General features: G+C 44.3%; 1 protein-coding gene across 2 annotated transcripts; it reads right to left on the bottom strand.

The window, feature by feature from the left end:
- Positions 1–340: 340 nt before the first annotated feature.
- mterf4 (mitochondrial transcription termination factor 4) lies at positions 341–12,488 on the bottom strand. Of its 2 annotated transcripts, none has more exons than XM_038816989.1 (4): positions 12,407–12,488; positions 11,116–11,635; positions 4,944–5,128; positions 341–1,383 (listed from the first exon to the last, which is right to left on the bottom strand). In XM_038816989.1, the coding sequence occupies exons 1-4, from the start codon at positions 12,437–12,439 to the stop codon at positions 1,015–1,017; spliced, it is 1,107 nt and encodes a 368-aa protein (XP_038672917.1). In that variant the 5' UTR covers positions 12,440–12,488; the 3' UTR covers positions 341–1,014. The 2 variants fall into 2 exon arrangements, with proteins under 2 accessions (XP_038672917.1, XP_038672916.1); XM_038816988.1 differs by lacking the exon at positions 12,407–12,488 and adding an exon at positions 12,243–12,325.
- Between the last annotated feature and the right edge of the window lie 593 nt (positions 12,489–13,081).

Raw genomic sequence — 13,081 nt, 5'->3', positions numbered from 1 at the left:
ACATTAGATGCTTTAACTACTTTATTAAATATGGCAGCCAATCGGGTACAAGAAGGTCCTGCCAATGATGGTTGAGAGAAGAATGTATCCATGTATTCTCTTGCAGATGAGACTGGCACAGGATCTTTTTTGACCTGTGCAGATAAATCAGAGAAACAGCTTGACTCCCAAAAACAGGACTACTGCATTGGCATACAAACCTAGTTCTCAAAACCTCAAGTGGCGCTTGAACCTGTGACCTGATGCAGCGTCTCATCACCTTAGCCTAGCTGACTCTTTTTCTAAATTTCCATTTAAATATTGTTGCTCATCAAATCAGTCCATTTTTTCACAAATTCCCTTGCCTGGATTTCTGATCCTCATACTGTTTAATTATATAAATCGGGTGCATTTACATTTAATGAGTCAATGGTTCTCCCACAACATTGTTCGCTTCACTGCTGTTTACTTATTACAGGCTTGTTCCCACAGTTTGTGATGCTCCCACTAGAAAATTGATGGTGCTGCTCAGCTGCAGCAAAGATCTTGGTTCTGCTTGCTTCAAATTGTAGTTTGATGTACTCTTAAATGTAGAGAATAATACTCAGCACATAAACCTTGATAAGATTTAGAAATTCACTGAGAATTAGCCGGTGATTTTTAATGATAGTTGATCTCATTCAGTAACTCACTGATGTGGGGCCTTTCCTTCCAAATAAAGTAGTGAAAATATGGAGGCCAGTCAGCATCTGTGAAGAAACCCTTTTTCATTTTTATTACTTGCCCAACCTATGTTTATTCAATCAACAATAAATTCTTGTCACCATTTCTGTTTATAGTTACGTTATGTCATTTTTAAAACCAGTGATTAAAATAGGCTTAATCAGAGGACAGTGTTTTTTTTTCAAAAAGGGTAATGAATTCTGCTCATTTTCTTTCCATTCATGAGTTTTCAACTGCTTTCCTTCAAGCCCGAGCAGCAATATCCAATTTAATCACTAGTATCTCATCATATTCTGGAACGTAACCTTTTTATCACTGTCCCTTAAGCGTTTCCTCATCCTCCTCACTGCTGTACTCTTCCTCAGATTCTTCTTCGCCTTTCCATTCTGAGGACTCAACTTCTTCTTTCTCAATCTCCTCGCGAATCAGCAGCTGCTTAAAGATGTCAAACTCTTCCGAGGTCGACTTGGCCACTTTAGCCAGGAAATAGTCCTCGCTGGTGGTCAGTATGTCCTTCGGTTTAGGGTTTACAATCTGAGTCTGTCCCTTCTTATCTGGAGTCTGGTAAAGTCCTAGCCTCTCCAAGAAGATATGACGATGCTTCAGTTCTTCCAGTGACACCTGGAATAATCCCGATTTTGTTATTTCTGGCTGTTTCATTCCCATTCTGAAGTAGGCATACTGTGGGAGAAATATGGAAGTTAATGTAGCGGCAAAAATATGGGTTCATAATAAGTGCCACTATCTAGTCCAAAGATGTGCAAGTTAGGTGGGGTGTTCTTTCGGAGGGTCGGTGCAGACACGATGGATCAAATGGCCACTTTCTGCACTGTGGATTCTATGGACAATGTAGAAGTCAAACATTTTTGGAAGGGGAAAGATGGAATTTTGTGATAAGAGAACAATATCAGTAAAATATCTTTCTCCCTTCACCAGCATCTCTCATATGTATGCAGCCCAGAGTTCCGAATCTTGTCATATTGCTTGACTCTGAGTTTAGCATTTTCCCCCACGTTTAATTTTTCACCTGCATCATCCACCTCTGAGATATTTTAAGCCCTGTTATCCCCTCCCAACTGATCATTTCCATAATTTCACTTGCTGGCTTCACTGTTTATATAATTCATGATTTTACAACCATAATTCCACAGCCACCTGCCACAATTCAGTAGTTTCCCAGGAATTAGAGCAGCCTGACCAGGCTTTCAAACACTTCATTGCTTTTCCCCGCCCTAGCCCTGTGCTCTCCAGCCTATGTCCCTGCGCACACTATCCAGTGCTCTACAGCTTTGCCTCTTCAATGCTCCTCCATCTGTTCCACCAAGGGCTGCTCCCTCCTTTTGGTACTCCTGTGAATTCTGCACCTTGTCACCTACCTCTTTAAGAACCTCAACGCCCACTCATTATCCAATGTCCTGTAAAAGTATGTTCAAATATAATTAACACTAATTCAAGTTGTTACTTGTAGGATCCTGCTCCAGCTGCACTGTCACAAGTTCACATGTAGGTGCTAGTTTAGCACAGTGGGCTAAACAGCTGGCTGGTAATGCAGAACAATGCCAGCAGCGTGGGTTCAATTCCCGTACCGGCCTCCCCGAACAGGCACCGGAATGTGGCGACTAGGGGCTTTTCACAGTAACTTCATTGAAGCCTACTTGTGACAATAAGTTATTATTATTACTTCAGAAAAGTACATCCTGCTGTACCTCAGAATTTTATACGGCAGAATAAAGGCATCTGGGTCAATGCGCAGGTGCAGACTCTGAAAGATCTCCCCTCTGTTTAACTGTCCTCAAAATCTGTATTTAAAATCTCATTCTCTTTATTGTTTTCTGTTGATGCATTTATGCGCATTATGAACGGACGCCTTAGAATTCTGCAATCGTTCTCTGTATAAGTGATATTCTGCTTTTGTATTCTTCCTGCCAAAGTGAACAACTTGACGTTTTCCCACATTATACTCCATCTGCCAGATTTCTGCCCACTTCTCAAACTATCTATATGTCTGCAAACACCTTATGTCTGCTTCACAACAGAGGTCCAGTGCAGGCCAATGAAAGATAAACAGAGAAAGTATACCAATCTCAGACAGGTTAGAGATTGTTCTATTTACCCATCTGTCCAAGACCTGGCCATGATTTTAGTTGAGGAATATTTGTGTGCAATTATAAAATTGGAATGGATTTTGTTACTGGGGGGGGGGGGGGGGGGAAAGAGAGAGAGGAAATGTAAAGCCTGGTATTAGTAATGTAAATATTAATAAGAAAGTAAGAAATAGGAGCAGGGGAGTACACCATTCGGTTCCACTAGCCTTCTCTGCCATTCAGTAAGTTCATGGTTGATTGGATTGTGGCCGCCTGAACTCTACTTTCCTGTCTGTCCCCTATAATCCTAGTCTCTTGTCAATCAAAATCTGTCCAATTCAGTCTGGAGTATATTAAAAATTCCAAAGATTAAGGACCCTCTGAGGGAAGAAATTCTTCCTCATTGCTGTCTTAAATGGGCTACCCTTACTCAAACTATGCCCTCTCGATCTAGTTTTTCCCACAAGAGGAAACATCCTCTCAGCCCTATCAAGACCCCTCAGAATCTTACAAGATTCTTCAATAAGATTGCCCCTCATTCCTTTAAACTACAATAGGGAAAGGCCCAACCTGTTCAACGCTTCCTCATAAGACAACCCTTCAACCCCAGAATCAGCCTCCTGAACTTTCTCTGAACAGCTTCCCATGCAATTATATTCTCCCTTATTTAAGGAGACCAAAACAGTACTCCAGGTGTGGTCACAACAGTACCCTGCACAGTTGTAGCAAGACGTCCCTACTTACTCCACCCCCTTTGCAATAGACATCAACATTCCATTAGTCTTGCTAATTACTTGCTGTACCTGCCTGTTGATGTTTTGTGATTCGTGTTGCAGCATTCTGCAGTCATTCTACATCATTAAAAATTCATTTACAGGATGTGGGTGTCATTGGTTAGGCCAGCATTTATTGCCCATCTCTAGTTGCCTTTCAGCAGGTGGTGGTGAGACGCTGCCTTGAACCGCTGCAGACCCTGAGGTGCAGGTACACCCACAGTACTGTTAGGGAGGGAGTTTCAGGATTTTGCCCCAGCAACAATGAACGAACGGCGATATATTTCCAGGCTAGGGTGGTGAGTGATTTGGAGGGGAACCTCCTAGTGGTGGGGTTCCCAGGTATCTGGTGCTCTTGTCCTTCTAGATGGTAGTGGTTGTGGGTTTGGAAGGTGCTGCCTAAGAAGCATTGGTGAGTTTGGGCAGGCATCTTGTAGATAGTACACACGTCCGCCACTGTTTGTCGGTGGTGGAGGGTTTGAATGTTTGTGGAAGGGAGGGCCATAAAGTGGGCTGCTTTGACGTGGATGGTGTTGAGCTTGGTGAGTGTTGTTGGAGCTGTACTCATCCAGGCAAGTGGAGAATATCCACCATCTGACTTGTGCCTTTGTAGATGGTGGACAGGCTTTTGGGGGGGTGGGGAGAAGAAGAGAGTTACTCACCATAGGATTCCTAGCCTCTGACTAGCTCTTGTAGCCACAGTATTAATATGGCTAGTCCAGTTCAGTTTCGGATCAATGGTAACCCCCAGGATGTTGATTTAAGTTATATTCTGCTTTTCTATTCTTCCTGAATTATTCTTAAGAATAATTTCAACATAAAAATCAACTGAGAATTTGCCAAAAGGCTTGATCCAGAAAGAATTACATTGGCCAGTTATTGTTCGTGCAGAAGTATTTTCTCAATAAAATTTATTTCATTGCTCTCTATTGCATTAAGTATATGTATCCGGAAATTTGGTTTGATGGTGTTAGTTGAGGGATGAATGTTGACTGAGGTACCAGGAGACGACTCCTCTTCAATCTGCGCACTGTGATTTTTAACATTTTACAGGCTGAGGAACTAGAATTTTGAAAAATCCGCAAAACATAATGGTTGTAACAACCAAGCTTGCCGTTTAAATGTCATTTGCAATAGAGTTAGGTGTGAATGATTGAATCCCAGATGCTACAACGCTAAGACTTTTTAAATAGAGTTTTTAACTTCTCCCATTAAACATTTCCTGGTGAAAGTACAACTTTTAACAAACACCTAATCTGAAATCTATATAATGTCATAAAGAATTATCCATCCAGCTAATAAAGGAGAAAAGGGGGGCAAAAGAATACATAAATAAAGCAGGATGGTCTAACACAAGAAAGCCTGATGAGGATGCATCCGTTACCTGGAACTTATATTCCAATTCTTCCAATTTCTCAAAAAGTACATTAGGTGAAGTGCGGAGGATTGTTGTGATCTGCTGACCTGTGAAGATACACTTGTCTTTGAAGAAGCGCACTGTGTTGTTCACCTGCTTGGTAGAGAGATTCAGAATCTGTGGAGATTGCAGCAAGACACGTTGTAGACTGCCTAGAGAAAAGGAAATGCACACTGAGAATCTGTCCTAGGACCTGCAGACTGTCCCAGTACAACATATTTCTGCACTCTGACACCATCACTTCAATGCATATCAAACTTTCAAAAAAACTACTTCTATTCAAATTTTTCATTTTTTACAATACAAAATACCAAGAAAGAATAAACACATACATAAAAAAATCCCTAACATGCCACAATGCCTCGCAGTACCTAACCTCTCCACCCTTGACAACTAGCAGTGACCAATTCCATGAAATTAACAATAACTGGCAGCCATCTCCAAGATAGCCCCCTGATTGCTCTCCTCTCGGTGTACTTAACTTTCCCGAGGTATTAGGAACTCCATCAGGTCTCCCAGCCACACCAAGGCACTGGGTGGAGATGCCGATCTCCACCCAGCAGCATTCAGCTCTGGTCAATCAGCGAGGCAAAAGCCAGGACATCAGCCCCGAGCCCTTCTGTGACTCTGGCGAGTCTGACACCCTAAATATGGCCACTAAAGGACAGGGCTCCAACTCAATCATCAATGGTGCTAAAGGAGGAGAGCCAGAAACCCACGAGCTTGGGACACTTCACCTAATGTACGTTTTGAGGAATTGGAATATAAGTGTGGTTAGCCGGCCCACTTGAACAGGGCTTGCACCTATCCTCCACCCCTACAAAGAAGCGAGTCATTCTGGGCTTGGTCAGGTGTGCCCTAAAACCTACTTTAAGTTGGATCAAACCAAGCCTCGTGCATGAGGACCTGGAGTTCACCCTGCGAAAGGCCTCACTCCACAAGTTGAAACCCAGAATGGGCCCGAACTCCTCCTCCCACCTAACCTTAACCCCGCTACTGGCACCAAATGCTCTGACATCATCCGTCCATAAATGCTAGAAGCACCTTCCTCCGACCGAAAGAATTCTGTCCATTAACGAGGTTGGCTGTGCCACATAAATATCGGGCAAATCCACTTTGCAAGTGAACTTATCGCAAATCTTTCCAGCCCCTTCCCACCCCCCTGAACGTGACATCTAATCTCGCCGGCTCGAACAGATGATTGGCACAGATGGGAGCCAGCTTCGACTCTGACCCCAGTTTAAAATTGTCTCCATATCTTCAAAGTGGAAACAACCACTGGATTTGACGAATACTTTGTCGATGATTCTATCTGCACCCACGTAGCCCCTGATTATTACACCAACCCAACACCTTCTCTGCATTAGTTGCCCAGTAACAGAACATCAGGTTCGGCAACACCAGGCCGTCTATCCCTTTGAAGGACTGCCCTATGAGTCCCCAAGCTCTTACCCGCATATATAAAGGATGATATCGGTGGTGGGGAAAATGCTGGCGTCAATTATTTATTTATTTATTAATTAATTAATTTAGATTACCCAATTATTTTTTCCAATTAAGAGGCAATTTAGCATAGCCAATCAACCTACTCTGCACATCTTTGGGTTGTGGGGGTGAAACCCACGCAGACACGGGGAGAATGTGCAAACTCCACACGGACAGTGACCCAGAGCCGGGATTGAACCTGGGACCTCAGCGCCATGAGGCAGCTGTGCTAACCACTAGGCAAAATTGAAGTTCATGGTATTGGGGGTAATGTATTGATGTGGACAGAGAATTGGTTGACAGGCAGGAAGCAGAGAGTGGGAATAAACGGGGCCTTTTCAGAGTGGCAGGCAGTGACTAGTGGGGTACCGCAGGGTTCACAATATACATTAATGATTTGGACGAAGGAATTGCATGCAATATCTCCAAATTTGCAGACGACACTAAGCTGGGTGGCAATGTGTGCTGTGAGGACGATGCAAAGAGGCTGCAGGGTGACTTGGACAAGCTGGCTGAGTAGGAAAATACTTGGCAAATGCAACATAATGTGGGTAAATGTGAGGTCATCCAAAAACAGGCAGGCAGATTGGTATCAGTTTAGGAAAAGTGGAAGTGCAACGAGACCTGGGTGTCATGGTGGAAGAGTCTCTGAAGGTTGACATGCAGGTTCAGCAGGCGGTGAGGAAAGCTAATGGCATGCTAGCCTTCATAGAGAGAGGATTTGAGTATAGGTTTAGAGATGTCTTGCTGCAATTAATAAGGCCTTGGTGAGGCCACACCTCGAGTATTGTGTGCAGTTTTGGTCTCCTAGTTTGAGGAAGGACATTCTTGCTATTGAGGGTGTCCAACGAAGGTTCCCCAGACTAATTCCCGGGATGGCGGATGAAGAAAGACCGGATCGACTGGGCTTGTACTCACTGGAGTTTAGAAGAATGAGAGGGGACCTCATAGAAACATATAACATCCTGATGGGACTGGACTGGCTAGATATGGGAAGAATGTTCCCAAGAACATCCAGAACTAGGGGTCACAGCCTAAGAATGAGGGGTAAGCCATTCAGGACTGAGACGAGGAAGAACTGCTCTCAGAAAGTTGTGAACTTTGGAATCCTCTACCACAGAAAGCTATTGAGCCCAGTCCGTTGGATATATTCAAAAAGGAACTAGGCGAGGCCCTTGCGGCTAAAGGGATCAAGGGGTATGGAGAGAAAGCGGGAGTGGGATACTGAAATTGCATGATCAGCCACGATCATATGACTGAAAAATGAAATGAAAATCGCTTATTGTCACGAGTAGGCTTCAATGAAGTTACTGTGAAAAGCCCCTAATCGCCACATTCTGGCGCCTGTCCGGGGAGGCTGGTACGGGAATATTGAATGGTGCTGCAGGCTCGAAGTGCCGAATGGCCTCCCCCTGCACTTATTTTCTATGTTTCTATGATATCAACTGGAACAGAAACAAAAATCGTGGCAGAATGTTCATCTCGATCGACTGCACCCTGCCCACCAAGCACAGGGGAAGGTTATCCCACCGTTGCAGATCGGTCTCGACTCTACCTACGAAACTAGAATGCATATCAAACTGGACCAACTTAAAGGAATTCTTCAAAGCTACAGAAAGGGCAGGTAAGTTTAGTGCAGGTCGCTGTGTCAAAATCCTGGAATTTCCTAACAGTAATGTGGGTGTACCTACACAACAAAAACTGCAGTGGTTCAAGAAGGCAGCTCGCCACCACCCTCTCAAGGGCAATTAGGGGTGGGCAATAATTGCTGGCCTAGCCAGTGACACCGATATCCACTAAAAATGAATTATAAAAATATATATCTGGCTTTTGAAAAGGTGTTCGATAAGGAACTGCATAGTAGACTCGTGACTAAAGTAAGGACATGTTGGCTCTGGAGATATGGAGCAGGATGGATAGTAAATTGGCTACAAAATAACTCAGGAATCCGAAGAATAATTGTGAAATTTGCAGATGACACCAATTGGGCTAGTGTCATGAATAGAGAAGGACTGGACTCCAACGCTGCCAACTCTATCCCTCTCCCTGAGAACAGCCTCAGATTAAATCAGTCCAATGCAACTTAGATGTCATAATTGACCCTGAAATGAGCCGCTGACCTCATATTCATGCCGATGCTAAGACCACCTATTCTCGTCTCTAACATCGCCCAACTCTGCCTATCTCAGCTCATCTGCTGCTGAAACTTTCATCCCTGCCTTCAATACCTCCAGACTTGGCTATTCCAACACGCTCCTGGTCGGTCTCCTTCATTCTACCTTCTGTAAACTTAACGTTCCACATCAAGTTCCATTCCCCTATCATCGCTGCGCTTGTTGACCTATACTGGCTCCCGGTAAAGCTATGTCTTCATTTGAAAATTCTCATCCTTATTTTCAAATCTTTCCCTGACCCCAGCCCCTCCCATCTCTACAATATCCTCCAGTCCCACAATCCGCTGAGATATCTACACTCCTCTAATTCTGCCCACTTGAGCATTCCCAATTATGATGCTCCACCTGGGCCCCAAGTTCTGGAATTCCTTCCTTACATCTCTCTGCCTTCACTTTGCTTTCCTCCTTTAAGATACTCATTGAAACCCACCTCATGAAGCCCGCATACTGTAGATGTCAGCATATAAATTGCCCTAGGAAGCCTCAAAAAAATCCATCCAAATATGGGGTCCGACTTTTATGCCCAGTATAAAAGTGAACTGCAGGCATGGGTGTGGGGATCGTCGCCATTTTGAAATGTCATCAGACTCCAAGATAAAAGGTGGATATGCCCCACATACCTTCCCAGCACAACCAGTAACGCCTGCTTGATCTACACCCAGATATAAGGTGCTAGAAAGTACAAACATTTGGGGGGAGTGGCAAAAGATTGAGACAAAATTGCTAATGTGGGTATAGTATATCACCACTGAAAAGTGGGATTACGGCCATACACCATGCAAAAACATGACGTTTGGGGGCAGAAAAACAGGGTTGTCTTATATGTCGGGTCAACTTCTATCCCACGATGTCAGTACTCTTTGGAAAATAAGTGGCGAAATGGGGTAGAGAAGCAGATGAATCTGGGGGACGTGTACACAAATCAGTAGCGATGCAGAAATGAGAAGCGATACCTATCAGGAAAGATATATACCTGAGCTCTTTTCCCAACAAAAGAGAACACTTGAGGGGTAGCCTGATAGAAGGCTCCAAAATCATGAAAGGTTTTGATAGGGGGGAGGTAAAGATGTTTCCATTTGTATGGGATATCAGAAGCAGGGGCTTAGATATACGAGTTACTAATAATGAAGCAAAGAGAGATTTCTTCATCCAGAGTGGTTAGAACATGGAACGCAATGCCACTCGGAGTGGTTGAGGAAAATAGCATTGATACATTTTAGAGGGCACTTGGTAAACAGGAGTAGAAAAGAATAAAGGGCATGTTGATGGAGCTCTAGGAAGAAGGGTGGGAGAGAGCTCGTGTAGGAATGGCCTGTTTCGAAGCTGTAAGTCCTATGCAAATTGTGTTATTCTCACAGAATAACAATATCACACACAGATGGATCGTAACAAGGCAATCACAAATACATTGTTATTCAATACACTTTCAAATGAACAGTGTTATTTAACAGAGTGTCGCAATTCAACGCAGTGTCGCAGGGAGTCACACACCAATGCAATACACCATTCCTGTGAGCCAACCAACCATCTGTACAATCCATCCAAACATATGAATTAGAAGTAGGTCACTTGGTCCCTCGTGCCTGCTCTGCTATTCAATAAGATTATGGCTGATTTGGTTGTAGCCTAAACTCCAGATTCCCAAATATCTCCCATAACCTTTACTTATCCACCTCTGCCTTAAAAATATTCAAAGATTCTGCTTCCACCACCTTTTGAGAAGAGTTCCAAAGACACTCAACCCTCAAGAGAAAGAAAAAACCCTTTTCATTTCTGTCTTAAATGGGTGACCCTTTTATTTTTAAACACTGACCCCCAGTTCTAGATTCTCCCACAAAAGAAAACATTCCAGGGGCAGCACGGTGGCCTAGTGGTTAGCACAACCGCCTCACGGCGCTGAGGTCCCAGGTTCGATCCCGGCTCTGGGTCACTGTCCGTGTGGAGTTTGCACGTTCTCCCCGTGTCTGCGTGGGTTTCGCCCCCACAACCCAAAAATGTGCAGAGTAGGTGGATTGGCCACGCTAAATTGCCCCTTAATTGGAAAAAATAATTGGCTAATCTAAATTTATAAAAAAAACAAAAAAAAAAAAAAAAGAAAACATTCCTCCACATCCACCTTGCCAAAAGCCCTCAGGATCTTATAATCCAAGTCATTTAGTATGTCAAACATAACAATCATGTATTCTAATAAGTTTTGTTCCATTAATCTCTCATTAATAAAAGGACTCCTGTGTATAGAGACTCGCCTCAGACAACTGGAGAAGTCCAATGCCCCAGAGGCAACAGACAGCAATAGTTATGATAAAGTGAAGCCAGTGCAGAATGGGCTGCAAGACAAGACACACAGAAAGTGATCCCCACCATTCTGCTGTAAATGCAGCAGGCTTACTATATCGAGGTTACCATCTTCATATGATTTATACTTCCCACAGAACATACTCAATTAAAACCAGCCAGATCTGCAATCACCATTACCGTACCTTCTCCCAGACCGTGCTTCTGCAGGTTGTCAATGCGTGACTGAAGTTGAGGCTCCTTCACTCCAAACAGTTCTGGACATTTCTCCAGGACCTTAATGATGCTGTTTTGGTTTAGGCCAATGAGGTTGAGCATGTAAAGGGCAGCAAGACTCTTTTGTGGAGGCTGTACAGCAATACTGGGATTCAAAGCAAGCAGCTGTTTCACTTGAACCTGGCTGAAACCCAGCTTCAGAATAGATTTGGCCACACTTTCAAACCCAGAGGCATCGATGTCTGACTTTCCAACACGTTTCGCAACAGTTTGGCGGAGACCTTCCAGAAACTCAGATTTGATCTTTGTAGATAAAAGGGAGTCAGGTGAAGTTTTCTCAGGCTGACGGAGAGTCCTGGCTGTGGAGAACCTACAAGAGATGTATCTCCAAGATCTTGAATTTTGAGTGCTGTATTTATGTGTAGAGGGAGGCTGCCAATACCCGACCGGGGGCTGGATCTGCTGGAGGAGGAAGTGCAAGCGCACAGCCTGAAAGATAACAGGGACCAGGGTGAGGAAATAAGGGAAATAGTCCACATGTCATTTTAACAAAAACAAACAGCACTGTTTGGACTCGAAGCCTAAACCATTGAAATTCTACTGTGTCCTATAGTGAGGCAGTGGAGAGACCCAGCAGGTTACACTCGGGGGCTGACTAAATTTCATTTATCCATCACAATAGCATTCATCAGGGCAGCACGGTGGCGCAGTGGTTAGCACTGCTGTCTCACGGCACCAAGGTTCCAGGTTCGATCCCGGCTCTGGGTCACTGTTTGAGTGGAGTTTGCACATTCTCCCCGTGTTTGCGTGGGTTTCTCCCCCTCAACCCAAAGATGTGAAAGTTAGGTGGATTGGCCAGGCTAAATTGCCCTTTAATTGGAAAAAATGAATTGGGCGCTCTAAATTTATAAAAAGCAAAAAAAAAAACAATATACATCTATCAAGCACTATAGGATTCACCTCTTCTTTTCCAAAGTATTTATTAAATACCCTCCTCCTCCCCTCATGTCTTGATTACCCCCCCCCCCAGTCACCCCGTCACACGGGCTCCCGGAATCAATATTTTTGTCACAATTCTAGATTATGGATTCAGCACCTTCAGTGTCTCTTCTCCTCCTCCCTCTCCCTCAGCCCAACTCTGCTCATCCCTCATCCGTTACCCTCTCTCTATCCCTCCCTTATCCCCCTCCCCTTTACCACCGTCCCCCCTCACCCTCCATTCTCCCCCCCTCCCCCTGTTTTCCCTCTCATTCCCCCGACCTGCTGTGCCACCCCGTTCAGCCTCCGCCTCATTGTCGCCCCAGTTCTGTCTGTGTGTCCGTCGGTAACTCGGACTCTCCAACAACGCGTTCCCCGGAAGAATGTTCCGACCCAGGTGCCAAGGTTCCCCCTGCTGGCAGGTCCAATTTGTGTGGTTGTAGTGCGAGGCCAAGGTTAGTTTTGGCTCGGCTGCCTGGATTGTACGATGATCTATTGACAGTGGAGTTGTTCCACAATTATGTAACTACCCAGATTAATGTCTTTTGGGGAAGGTGGGATGAGGAGGAAAGAAAACTGATTTTTTTGCTTAAAGTTGCACTTTCGCTGAAACTGATAGAGCATTAACCATAAAGAAATCTGATGAACAGCAATAATAAAATTTGCGCTTTCATAGAATTTACAGTGCTGAAGGAGGCCATTCGGCCCATCAAGTCTCCACCGGCCCCTGAAAGGGCACCTACCTAAACCCACACCGATGTGTTGGGCAGGTTGGTTCGATGTTGACTGCAACTGGATGCAGTGAAGCTAGAAACAGACGTCTGACACAGGAGATGATTCAACATTTTTATTTAACTAGTGGACTGCTGTACATGTTCAGCTGTGGGTTGACACTCTACTAATCTGATGACCTCTTACTGGCTCGACCAGACTTACTAGCTACCGCATAGTGATAGT

Source organism: Scyliorhinus canicula, chromosome 13 (genome assembly GCF_902713615.1).
Source record: "Scyliorhinus canicula chromosome 13, sScyCan1.1, whole genome shotgun sequence".
Lineage (NCBI taxonomy): Eukaryota > Metazoa > Chordata > Chondrichthyes > Carcharhiniformes > Scyliorhinidae > Scyliorhinus > Scyliorhinus canicula.
This window is presented reverse-complemented; position numbering and strand designations above follow the sequence as displayed.